Genomic DNA, 12,720 nt, shown 5'->3' on the forward strand with positions numbered 1-12,720 from the left:
AAAGCCATCATAAATGCATAAGCTCACCATATGTCAAGAATTTCGATGACATCCGCTTGGGCGTAGTTAATTTTTTATCAAAGATGAATGTATTTTAAAGGAGCCAAACAGTGTGCTCGACAAGTTTTCAAAAAATTAGTGTGCTAGTGCACAACAAATTTGAGAAACTACTTTAAAATCCATGGCATCACATTGACCTGCTAGTGGTGGGGTCTAGGTGGGACATTTACATAAATAAAGGACGAATTTCATTTTCTCTTACAGTTATCAACCTCTCACCATAAAACTAATTAAGACAGAGTTTTGATAGGATACTTCAGCACTCTAAATGAATTTACTCTTTCACTTCGGTGTTCCTTCGTATAATCTTGGGTTGAAGGGTATGTGAGCATGCTGATCATTGCATAATTTCTTTCCACAGGCCAGAACATGTGAGGGTCTACCACTGTACAAGCGGTACCTTACAGCGACAGACGTGGGGTGAAGTGACTGCGACGACGCAGAAGCTAATTGTGCGGCACCCACTGCCACATGTGATGCGCTTCCCGAAGGTTGCTCTGACCAACAGTGCAGCATGGCACAGTCTCAACTTGTACTGCCTCCATTACCTGCCTGCATGCATAGGAGACCTGGCCTTGCAGTTAATAGGACGAAAACCCAGGTTGGTAGCCATTCATTGTGTTTACCGGAGTTCATAAATATGGTAGACACATGCCTAAAGATATTCACAAAAGGGAAATCAGCAGAACCAAGAGCAAGATCTTATGAGCACAAAAATTGCAATCGGAACTACTGAAAATTTGGTTCTCTGATTAATACCAGTGAACAAGTTCTGTAAGTTTTAATAATAGAAAAGCAAATATACTAAACCCAGACTGTGTGTCAAGGTTTAATTGATGATATTATTTTAGATTCATGGATGCCACCATCTTGGGTTTCTACACAAATGATTTCTCAGTTTTGCATGTCATCACATCAAGTTAACGAGGTCATGAATGCTGAATGCATCTGTGAAGCCATTTGCATGAGTATGAGTCTGCTGTGGTACCTTTCATTTATTTATTACAGATACAGATGGTGGTGCTTAAAATGCACCCGCATAATAGTCTATACACAATGAACAAAGTAAATGGACTCTTGCTGCTTTATCTTCAATCACCCTGCAGGTTTTGAGATAAGCAATGTCATTTCTCTTTTGCTCCTGTTAGCTCTTCCTATACATACTATTCATATTGTACATGTTGTGCTTATACATCTCGCCAACCATGTAATGCCCTAATGATTCATCGGGGCATTTATAAAAGCAAGCAAACAATATAATACGTTTTTTTCTCTTTATCTACTACCACATTGCAGATTCGTATCCCTTTATCAGAAGGTTCGTAAGGGCATCGATGTTGTGCAGTATTTCACGACTCATGGCTGGCTGTTCCGATCAAACAATGTGGTGGCACTCGTGGATGAGCTCTCCTCAACAGATAAGCAAGTACGCATTGCATTTATTTTTCAGCATGCTAACTGTGCAGACAAGATGTTTTTGCAGTGTCCACATCCTCAACATATTCTCGAACAACACATCAAGGAACAGATACCAGACTGGTTTTAAGCACGCTTGTGCGAATATTCGAGCACTTCGAATATTTGAACGAATATTACAGTATTCGAATTTGCTTCGATTCGAATTTAAGTTATTGGAAATTTCGAAGTATTCGAAATGAACGAACAGGTGTATATTAGTCAACATGTAACCCCCTGCAAAGGTGGTTTCACTGCAATGGAGGAGTGCTCTACTGTGAATACACCTTTCCAGGAAAAATTCCCAATGCCACGAAGTCTCACTTCAAGGTTAAATGAATGTATTACCCTCACATTTTGATTCATCATTTTTTGAAGCTTAAAATAAGCTTGTTATACTGGCTTATATACTCTTAAGTATAGCAAATTTTAAAACATAACATATTTTACAGGTTGCCACTTGCATTCTACCGAAAGTCAAATCCTGCTGCTATTCAAAGTTGCTTCCACTTCCTTTGAACCAAAAAGAATGACATTTGCACATGCCTTGTTTCAATTAAAAAAAAAATATTGTGCAGGTTAGTTGGGTCATAACAAATATGCTAATTTTTCTTTATAATATGCGATATATATTATTCGAATTCTATTCGAAATTATTCGACCAAATCACTATTCACTTCGAATTCACTTCAAACCTAAAATTTACTATTCGCACAAGCCTAGTTTGAAGGGACAACTTAACTTACAGAAGTGGCACTCAGGCTGGAAACGTTTCATGTTAATAAACACGCATGCATTCAAACGCAGTTACTAGCTCCGTATTAGCGTAAATGAGTTTTGAAGCTTGATTTTGTATTTTGTGAAGGGAATTCATACCATAATTTCAATGTAACTTAGAAGAATTGATTGTTGGTCGAGTTGGTATTCCATTACCATGAAAACTGTGCGAAAAACATAAAATGGCACTGTTGTGCATCCCTTCTTGTGCCCTGTCCCTGTGTGCTGCTTTCCCTCAATCCACGAATGAGTTTCTTGTTTCACAAATACCATTTGCATAGATCTTTCAAAATAATAAATGTTTTTTCAGCTACTGTTAAAGAAAATAACATCCTCATAGGTGGAACTGCTTTCAAGGGCCCACAGAGTGCTTCAATGCTTGAATGGCCACGAAACGTATCCATGATAGTGTGTTGCGGTATAGCATCCTTTGAAAGACATGTGTGGATGGAGAGGTGACAGACTTGCACACGTGTTTTCACGCAACTAAATAAAGTGTTTTAATGCGATATCATTAAAAACATCATGCCATGATGAAAATATTGAATACGTTAGAACCCCTCTAATAGGTTTTTCACAAGACTGCGGAGAAAAAACTTGCACTGGCCAGGAAATGTATAAAGTGAACAATGCGGCTAAAATTGGGAAAAGGTGCTGCTAAATAATAAAACAGATGCATTGCACACTGCTCTACCAAGAATTTACACTTGGAGAGGCACGAGAAGACTACACAAAAGAAAGACTGAAATCAGGACGACGCACTTTTTTTTTCCATCTTTCTCTGCTGGTAGTCTTCTCGTGCCTCTCAGAGTATGAATTTGAACCAACTCGCCCAGCTTTCCATTGTGTTAATGAAGAATTCATTCATAAGTTTAAGGCTTAAAGAAGTCCTTGATGGAACTCTGGCGTTTCTTTCACACCTCTGCCAGAACCAGACCCTTTTCAAGCACTTAGATGACCTTGTGGCAGTCCAAATTGCCAAACTCATTGACACACTTAATGAGAGCAGCATTTTGGGCAAGTTGGCCATTCATATCTTTAGAACGACTGTGCAATGAAAAAACACGGACGACAAAGAAGATACACCATTGACGCACCTCCTCAGCACATCCAGCACAGTGGAAGATCACAGTGTAAAAGCAGTAACATTTCGGGAATGATGTTTGAAAAGGGGGTTTTAATACATAGGCGTCTTTAGATTCTTTGCTGGGAATGGTCAAGAGAAATGTTGTTACGTGGGAAAACGTATAAGTGAGGAACGTATAAGTGAGGCTCTAGTGTACTGATCTTGTACCTTTAAATAAATATACCATTGCATTTATTAACCACCTGGGCACTCTGGATAAGTGATAAATATAAAGCACAATAGATTACAAAAGTCATTTCCTTCAGTTGAAAGTTTTAATTGAAAAAAGAAATTTCTTTTCCAGTAGGAAATGTGTAAAGTTGATATTTAAACAAGAACATTGTTCATGAAAACTACCGTATACACTCAACTAAGGGCCGCGCTCGTGTAAGAGCTGCTCCCTACAACTTAGCAGTCAAAATTATATAAAAAAAAAATCTTGCCAGCAAACGGCAGCGTCGCCGCATCTCGCATACGGCACATTTCGTGAGATCCAGCTGTCCTGCGGCTTCGTCACGCAGCACTATCTGGGAGATCCTGTCGCTTTTCTCACCGGGGCTATTGATCCTTTGTGCCGCTGTTCATTTTGACGATTGCCTATAGCACAACCGCTTGGGCAGCTGTATGGTATGATTAAATAGGTTTTTCCATACGTGGATCGAAAATTGAACAAAAATTTCACACTTCCGTGGAAGGGCCGCACCCCATCAAAATCGTGGGAAAAAAGTGCGGCCCTTACACGAGTGTATATGCCATGTCAGCCTGGCACTATGAGCGATTTTGAGGGCACTTCATGCAACCTGGAAGGCGGAGCTCGAAGTGGGCTTACGTTCGCACATTGTGAAATGCAGTTCTTTAAGGTGGGCATCAGTTGAGGATAGACTTGCAGCATTTTAAAAATTATTTCTCATAACTGTTTGAATATGACGTTTCTCAAGGAAGCCTCTATCTCCATTTCACGTCTTTCAAAATCAGTGAAAAGCATTTTGTGACGGAAGCACAACTGCAACACTCAATTCTTTGAATGAATTCTTTTGTAGGAGAGCCATCTATACTGAGTCAAAAGATGTGATATCCAACAAGAATTTTACCGCCAATTATTTTCAGTTCCTGCCTTCGTCTATGGGATTGACTTATAATACGTAATTGTTAATCAGCAGAGCAACACCTGGGCTTTTATTTTTCCTGGTGGAATTTGAAACTATTGTTTTCATAGTTGGGGATTGACAGAGCTTTTATTAGTCTTTCATTTATCTTCACAGCTAAACTTCGCCTTGTTGCTTGCGTGGGACATTTTTATTAACATCCGTATGCTTGCACACACCACGCTCCCACATGCTTGTGCTTTTGGTCTGCGAGTGTACAAAAGGACATTCTTTCTTTTGCAGTTATTCAACTTTGATGTGCGAAACCTTGAATGGTATTTGTACTGGGAACAGTATATATTGGGTATTCGCAAGTACCTCTTTAAGGCTGAAGTTTCCAAGCTCCCGGAAGCACGAAAACACATGAAGTGGTAAGTTATTGTAAACCACAAATTTTATTATTTAAAGCTTCATACGAAATAAGGAAAACTTTTTAGAGCCAGTGACTTTTGTCCGCACTGTGTAGAATGCAAGATGAAAAAAATCCTGACAGAACTAGCAGTGCATTTTACTCTATACTTCAAGCTTCTATTCTGCAAACTTGTGGTGTCTATCCAAACTGGTAATTTCAAGTAAGGCTTCAATTGGGGTTAATCGGCATGACATTGTTCAGTTTTCTACACTGTATTTTTTACACAAAGGATTAATTATGGATGTGCATACTTGCTGTGCTTGTTCATTTATTTCACCCTTTGTGCAAAAAGTATGCACAGAAAACAGGACGATGGCAATGTTAAGACATCTGTAACTATTGTTAATGTCAAATAAAGTACATCAATTAATTATTGAGATAACCTCAATCAACCAATTGATTAATTAATTATTGATTGTCTCATAAATTCCATCCTCCACTGCAAACCATATGTTACAGAAACTAGCATATCATAACTTCTGCTGCAGTGTGTTGTAATAGTGATGTGCATATATTGTTTATCCCCCCCCCCCTTTTTTCTTGCTTGCTAGCCACCGTGGCAAAGTTATCACTAGGTGTAAAGCGAACATGCATACATCAGAGATTTCATGAATGTTTACTTGTTTTCCTTGGCTGCAGCTCATCCAATAAAGAGCTAGATTCATAACTCTATTCGTAACTCTATTAAGTTTTGTCGCTGATTGACTTTTACAGCGAAAGCTGTTATGAGATCATTTCACCGGTCGTTTTTGGCGCCGTAGTTGTCCGCCGCCGCCGCCGCCGCCGCCGCCGCCGGTGTCCGTAACCAGTATCGCTCGAAATAAGAAAAAAAAAAAACTAAATAAGAAAAAAATTCCAGGATGGAACGAGGTTCGAACCTGGGCCCTCTGCGTGGGAGCCCAGTATTCAACCTCTGAGCCATGCCGGTGCTTGAAACTGCTTTGCAAAAAGGTCCTATACAGGCTTCATGTCGGGAAGGAACCACATTAGCATATGCAATATAGCGCGGTAGAAGAGTAAAATAAGCACCAAGCGTCGCACAACGCGAATTCTGTAACCAGGCGTCACACAATGCGAATTGCGCAACGAGTAGGTGGTTGAATGCTTCCAACCCATTACAAAGGACTCTGCCATAATTCTTCGTCGTCATCAGGCACAGCATCAACAAAGTGCGCATAATGCCTTACATGCGTTTAGCAGGTACCTCGGCTCTCCGTAGAATGACGAAAAATGGCACAGTGCCTGCTGCCCTACTTCTCAAAAATTACAATGATTTATAGCGTAGTGGGTTCCTCGCAAGTGCACTTGTATTGGTTGCCAAGGAAGCCCATAAGCGCATGATCCATTTCCTCGGTGTCTCACTAAAGTTACAATGATTTATAGCGTAGTGGGTTCCTCGCAAGTGCACTTGTATTGGTTGCCAAGGAAGCCCATAAGAGCATGATCCATTTCCTCGGGCTCTCAGTAAAGTTCCCCCCCCCCCCCCCGTCTCTCTCCCACGTCAACGTATGTTCTACAGCGTGACGGGAGCGGGAAAGAGCAACCGGGCGTCACCCAATGCAAATTACATAACTGATGGGCCGTTTAAAGCTTCCAACCCATTACAAAGGGCTGAGCCATAATTCTTCATCGTCATCAGTCGTCGCGTCAACAAAGTGCAAATAATGCCTTACAGACGTGTAGCTGGTGCCTCGCTTCTCCGCAGAATGACAAATAATGGCTTAGTAGGTGCTTCACAACTTCACAAAAATTGTGATTTATGTCGTAGTGGGTACCTTTCTAGTGTACTTCTATTGTAGCCCCAAATGATCTTACAACGTGCTCTAGAAACGCCGCTCTTCCAGCTTTCGCTGTGACTGTGCTGCGGTTTCAGCGCAGGCCTGGCGTTTTTTTGCTGTCACTATATCATGAGGCTGTTGTAATCAATAAATCAAACCTTGTTATTTGATATGTGACTAGGAAAAGTTTATGCAGATATTTTAAGTGATAGCCTAAGTGGGTAGCGACCAATTGAATACAAGGACTGGCAATACTGTACAAAAAGTTACAAGCAGTACATACAAACAACTGCTAATTATAAACCATTGCTTGTATGACAGAAACACCGACATAAAATATTAGGCGAACAATAAACCACTCTAAAAGGCAATGCAAAATTGTGTCATGATCATAGGTCGGCAAACTCACTCATGAGTCGACTCACTCAGACTCACTCAGACTCATATCGAGACGTGAGTCTGAGTCTGAGTGAGTCCGGGTGAGTAAAGATTTTGTGAGTCTGAGTCCGAGTGAGTTCGGTTGGGAAATATTTTGGTGAGTCTGAGTCCGAGTGAGTCCGGTTGAGGAAAATTTTGGTGAGTCTTGAGTCCGAGTGAGCCCTAAGGGCAAAATATATTGCATGAGTGAGTCTGAGTGAGCTCCACAATTTTTGCCGACCTATGGTCCTATCTACTCAACTTTAGCATTACTATCAGCCCTATGTCAGCTGACGTGTATACTCCCGCATACTTCTACGCGCTACCGTTCATACGTCAGCTCAATATTTATTGATCAGAGGCGTGATTTGAGGAGGGAGAGGGGAGGAGGTGCCTTGACCTCCCCTCGCAAACTTTTTCACGGGAAGTTACTGATAAAACTATCTCGTGTGAGTCATGACTTCCAATAAAAAGGTCCTTACTGAACTGCAAACTCAGATAACTCGTATTTGAAGGTACGAGATCAAAAGGTGCTATGTAGCGCACCGATTGTGCGAGATATTGGCGTTAAAGAGCATTGACATTACGGTAGAAAAAGGATAACTTAATGCTAACGGACTCACGAGTCGACTCACTCAGACTCAGATCGAGCCGTGAGTCTGAGTCTGAGTGAGTTCGAGTGAATAAAATATTGGTGAGTCTGAGTCCGAGTGAGTCCGGTTGAGAAAAATTATAGTGAGTCTGAGTCCGAGTGAGTCCGGATGAGGAAAAGTTTGGTGAGTCTGAGTCCGAGTGAGCCCTAAGGGCAAAATATATTGCATGAGTGAGTCTGAGTGAGCTCCACAATTTTTGCCGACCTATGGTCATGATCAACGAGAAAGATTAAGATAATGCTTGGTAAGAGAGTAGTAGTGCTTAGACTTTATATCAATGTTTGTTGCAAGCTTTACTTGCTTAACTTCTTTCCTGAAAAATGTTCTGTGTATAGTAGAGAGCCAAATGAAGGAATTACTTTTCACAGCCGCAGCTACTTAAAGACTAGATTAATTCGCAGCTTGTATTCAGAACGAGATATAGTCTATCCTCTTCAGAAGCTGCACGCACTGAAACACTAGGTGACTTTTACTTGACTGAAGTTAATCAACTAAGCCAAGTTAAATGAACACTGAAGACTTGTGATACTAAAGTTAGAGTAGTGCTCCTAACGTCCAAAGTGTCACTTTTACTAACAGTGTTTGTAAGAGAATGGTGCAAACATACAACAAGAATGGCAGGTTGGCATCACCATTGTTCAAGTGTGGTGCTCCCTGTGTTGTCTAAGTAGTATATGTAATATGCCAGTAATATAGCACGTGACCTCTGAGGCTGAGTTCAGTAATCCTGCTCCGAGTTGACACCAGCAATGTCTGTCAAAAAGAGCTGGGGCTATCGATGATTGGCACTTACATGCTTCTTCTTTACACTTTATTACGCCGCTTCATTAAGAAAAGAAAAAGGCTATTGCATACTAATGTGTGGAGGAATGCTGAAGAGACACTATTTTCTAATTACATGACACACCGGACGATGTACCACAGCAAGAATGGAGACTGATTTAAAAAAGAGCAAGTAAAATTTTGCCATTGCCCTGAGCCTCAGGTCCACTTACTTTTCATGCAGTGGTGTTTCATAGACACACTTTCTGTTAATGTTTCTCCATCACCTTTATTTTACCTTTTCTTCCTTTACAGGCTTTATATCACGCACTTGTGTCTCAACCTGCTTGTGGTCACATTTGTGTGGCGACTGCTGATGACACGATCACAGACTGCACGAAACCTCTGCTACTTCATGCTGACCTTTGCCATGAGGCTGTGCAAAATGCTGCCCTCCCTGCGTACCCTGTGATCTCTGCTGTCACAGATCATACAGTGACAAATGTGCAGTGCAAGACGACGTGCGCCAACAACGACCACGGCTGCTGAAAACTGCCCAGCCGCCCTACCGACAGCGGCCACAAAGACTTTCAGATGGCCACCCTTCCCACCATTCCTCTTGCTCCTGGCCATGCATACCCCCACGCATTTGTCACTTGAGGAACTAAATCCTCTTGCAGCTTCAAGTGAACGTGGCTATGTGAATCTTATAGGGCATATGGCAGCTCAAAACGGATGAGGTGTTGCTGTTGTCACTTTGGTCACTATCAGAAACACTTCCTACTTCATGGGCACTTTCGATTTGCACACGCTGTATGTGCACAGAAGAGCCAAGCACACTTACGTAGCTCCATAATTTATACAGCGTTTGCAATACTGCAGAAACTATTTACTATCTCAGCAGTCTGTAGCCAGCTGGACTTTCCATGCCAAGACTATTCGCTGCAGTCCAAGCAAAGCTTTAGCATGCCGCAATATTGGCAAAACGCTGCTTGTGGCTGGCTTTCTCTGCAAGTTTCACAGTCCAGATTGCACTGCAATTGTACTGTATCGGGAAGTTAGGGCTCTCTGCCTTATAAGCAGCCTCTCCAATTGTCCCAAGCTGATACAAGTTATCATAAATCATGATATGTGTAGAATTGCAATGTAACATTTAAAAACTAAAGTGAAAAGTTATTCTTCAGTTGACACCTTAAACAGACCAGGGGCCAAAATTCCTGACAATTCTTTGCAGCTTTCATTATTTCTGCCCTCTGTCATGCACTCACACAAAGCTGCGCCCTTGCTGTTGCCAGTATCAGCTGCTTGGTGGGATGCATAAGAAATCAATAGAATCAGAGGAGAAGAGTCCTCACAATGTATGGCCCCAGATATACTGTTCCTTGGCATTCTTTGAAAACACGAGTTCCTTCTGCTAGCTCTCAGTCAACAGCAATTGAGCTTAGCAGTATCTACTTCTTGCATCTTGAAAAGGTGTGCAAGTATCTTTGCTTTTTTTAGCATCTTGATGATGACCCAGAAAGATTGTGATAAGCCTGTGTTGCACAAGTGGTTTTAGGATAATGCCATTGTTGCTCTGTGGTACTTTTCATTTCAAACAGTGGAAACTTTCCAGTACACTACAGTGTCTCCCTGTGCCTTTGTTGTTTTCTTTTTTCCAAATGTTTGTTGCCTACACTTGCATGAATAACGCAACTAATTTTTTTTAAGTGATAAAATAACATACAATCACTAAATGTAGGAATGCTGTTCATTGCAATTTTACGCATAGGCCCTTTTTTTCATGCTGACATATTGAGGCGTCAGTGATTACACGGGAGAGTTGTCTTATTTTTGGGTGAGCATAGAATGTTGTTGGCATTAAATATACAAAGCTTTAAATTGAAGGCCTAGTCATACTCTCTCTTTGAAGTTTGCATGCTGTGTCCGCAATACAAGGTTTCATTGGTGAATGCTAAGCCTGTTGTGAAGCTTGGGGCTGCGCCAGCAAGTTTTTCAGCACCTTGCAGAGTGAACTAAACAGTGACAATCTGTGGGCACAGCAAGTACGCTTGTCTCAGATTCCACATTAACTTTTATACATCAGTAATACCTTAGCAACGTTTTTTTTTTAACTGCCAATTGTTTCTAGTGCAAGAGTAGCGGAATTTTGGTTTTTACTCGACGGTGAGAACAGCATGTGCATGCATCTTTTTCCTGAATGCTGTGGTCTTGGGTTCGAGTGTACAGCATTATATAGTCTAATATATTTCATACAGTGTTGGTTCCTCAGCCCTAATCACTCTAGATGAGACCAATGCCAGCTGCTGTCTCAGTGCTTTCCAGCCAGTGCCTTGAGTCTGCGGTAGTTGGAAGATACACTGCCCGTCCCAGACGGTGCCACTTGCACCCAACCCACCTGCAGAGACTGGCTATGCATAATGAGTAGTGGTGCTTGTGTGCATTGAATGTCTGGCTTTGAACTGAAGAAACATGCTTGTGCTTAGGTTGCAAAGAGAGCGCAGCCACACTATGTGCAATCGATGGGGTAACAATGTCTGTGGCTCTTCCCAGAAGCCAGTCAGAGGAAGGGCACACTGACCTCTATTATCAGCAATGCCTAGGCCACTTCAGTGTGCCACCACAAATGCTGCAGCAAGCATCTTTTCAAGTAACTAAAGTATTAGGTTTTTTCCAACAAGTGGTGCATCCAGCACAAAATTGTTTCTGCTGCTGTGCACCATTTGCTTCCTATGGATCAGTGCTGTGCAAAGAGGCCATTTTAGCAGGATCTATGTTTTGAATATAGCTTTTGACAGAGCTCAAGGGCTGTAAATACTTAACCTGTGTAAAGCTAACCTTCTCAAAGGCTCCTTGTGAAGTCAGGGGTTCTGCCTCTTAACTGGTGCTGCACCTTGCAAGAGCAACGTCAAGAGACTGGCCAACAGAGCAGGGAACCAAGTTTGGGAAGGCAACGTGGCACAGCACAGCAGAAAGCACTTGTCGACTGTAGACAATTGTATAAATGTGGTCAATAGAAGACCTCAACCATTCAATTGTTAAAGAGTATTGTTTCCTTTCCCAAATGTATCCTATTGTAAGACCTCTTAGGAAGAAAAAAAAAAAGCCTGCCACAGATGACTACATCAAGCAATAGACAGGCAGCTACATTATTCACCTACAATGGTCAGTGCACAACAGTCGTGCTTGGTATGCTAATGGGCAACTACTTATTTTGCTGGAATATTGAAACCTTTGTACAAGCTGTACTTTAAGCGAGCAAACTGCTCCTGCCACCGGGTAGGCTGCCGTTTCGTGTACATGGTACCACTCTACACTTTTTAAAAATGGCTGGCACCGTATAACCTATATAGAGTCAGCTCATGAGAAACTTCGAAGTGCTTGGTCTTAGCACAGACATGTCCGCAACATGGGGGGAAGGCACTACATTTAGCTTGTGAAGTCATTGTACATTCCTTACTGCCCATCGAATGCCATAAGAATGTTTGCCACGTAGTTAGTTTTGGCTGCTCCATTTCACCCCTTTCTACAGTATACCGGCCACGAGCAGTTCCTGATGTGCTGGCCGGTAAGATGAGTGTGCACAAATGGGGAACTCTTACCTTGCTCTAGTGCTGTATTCCTCTAGGACATCTTTTTGCAATTAAATGACACAGGGGTCACCAGTGCATCGTTTTGAATGAGATGCTGCTTTTTTTTAAATATTTCCTTAGTGCCAAAGTGTACAATGCGAGAGTGAGTCGGTGCGTAGCAAAGGCACTAGTTTATAACGCAGGACAAAGGCATAGAGGCCATGAGATTGCCCATGTCACTAAATTCTAGCATGGTAGTCAAGCTTCTTAGAACAAGCGTCCATTTTGGGGGCTATCGACGAGGCTGCGTGCACCTGTCAAAATAGACAATGCAGACACAGCCATCACAAACTGAAATAAAATCTTGCAAAGGTGAAACACTGGTTTCCTTGCTTTCTTATTGCGCAATGAGCCACATAGCTTAAAGATGTGGCAATGTTTACTTCTCCCAACCATTTGTAGAAGTAGCCATTGCGTGATGACTGTTGTGTGCTACATCATATAATGAAACATTTGTAAACCAAATATCACAGTACAAACTCTGAAGTCCGTACACTCATTAT

At 41.7% G+C, this 12,720-nt stretch overlaps 1 protein-coding gene across 2 annotated transcripts in view; it reads left to right on the forward strand.

The window, feature by feature from the left end:
- LOC119382553 (fatty acyl-CoA reductase 1) overlaps window positions 1-12,535 on the forward strand; it is a 70,960-nt gene extending 58,425 nt beyond the window's left edge. For both annotated transcript variants that reach the window (XM_037650303.1, XM_037650302.2), the window contains exons 10-13: window positions 422-661; window positions 1,357-1,486; window positions 4,807-4,934; window positions 8,901-12,535. In XM_037650303.1, coding sequence (XP_037506231.1) covers window positions 422-661; window positions 1,357-1,486; window positions 4,807-4,934; window positions 8,901-9,057 — 655 coding nt within the window. In that variant the 3' untranslated portion in view covers window positions 9,058-12,535. The remainder of the gene's footprint in view (window positions 1-421; window positions 662-1,356; window positions 1,487-4,806; window positions 4,935-8,900) is intronic.
- The last annotated feature ends 185 nt before the right edge of the window (window positions 12,536-12,720 follow it).

Source organism: Rhipicephalus sanguineus, chromosome 2 (genome assembly GCF_013339695.2).
Source record: "Rhipicephalus sanguineus isolate Rsan-2018 chromosome 2, BIME_Rsan_1.4, whole genome shotgun sequence".
Lineage (NCBI taxonomy): Eukaryota > Metazoa > Arthropoda > Arachnida > Ixodida > Ixodidae > Rhipicephalus > Rhipicephalus sanguineus.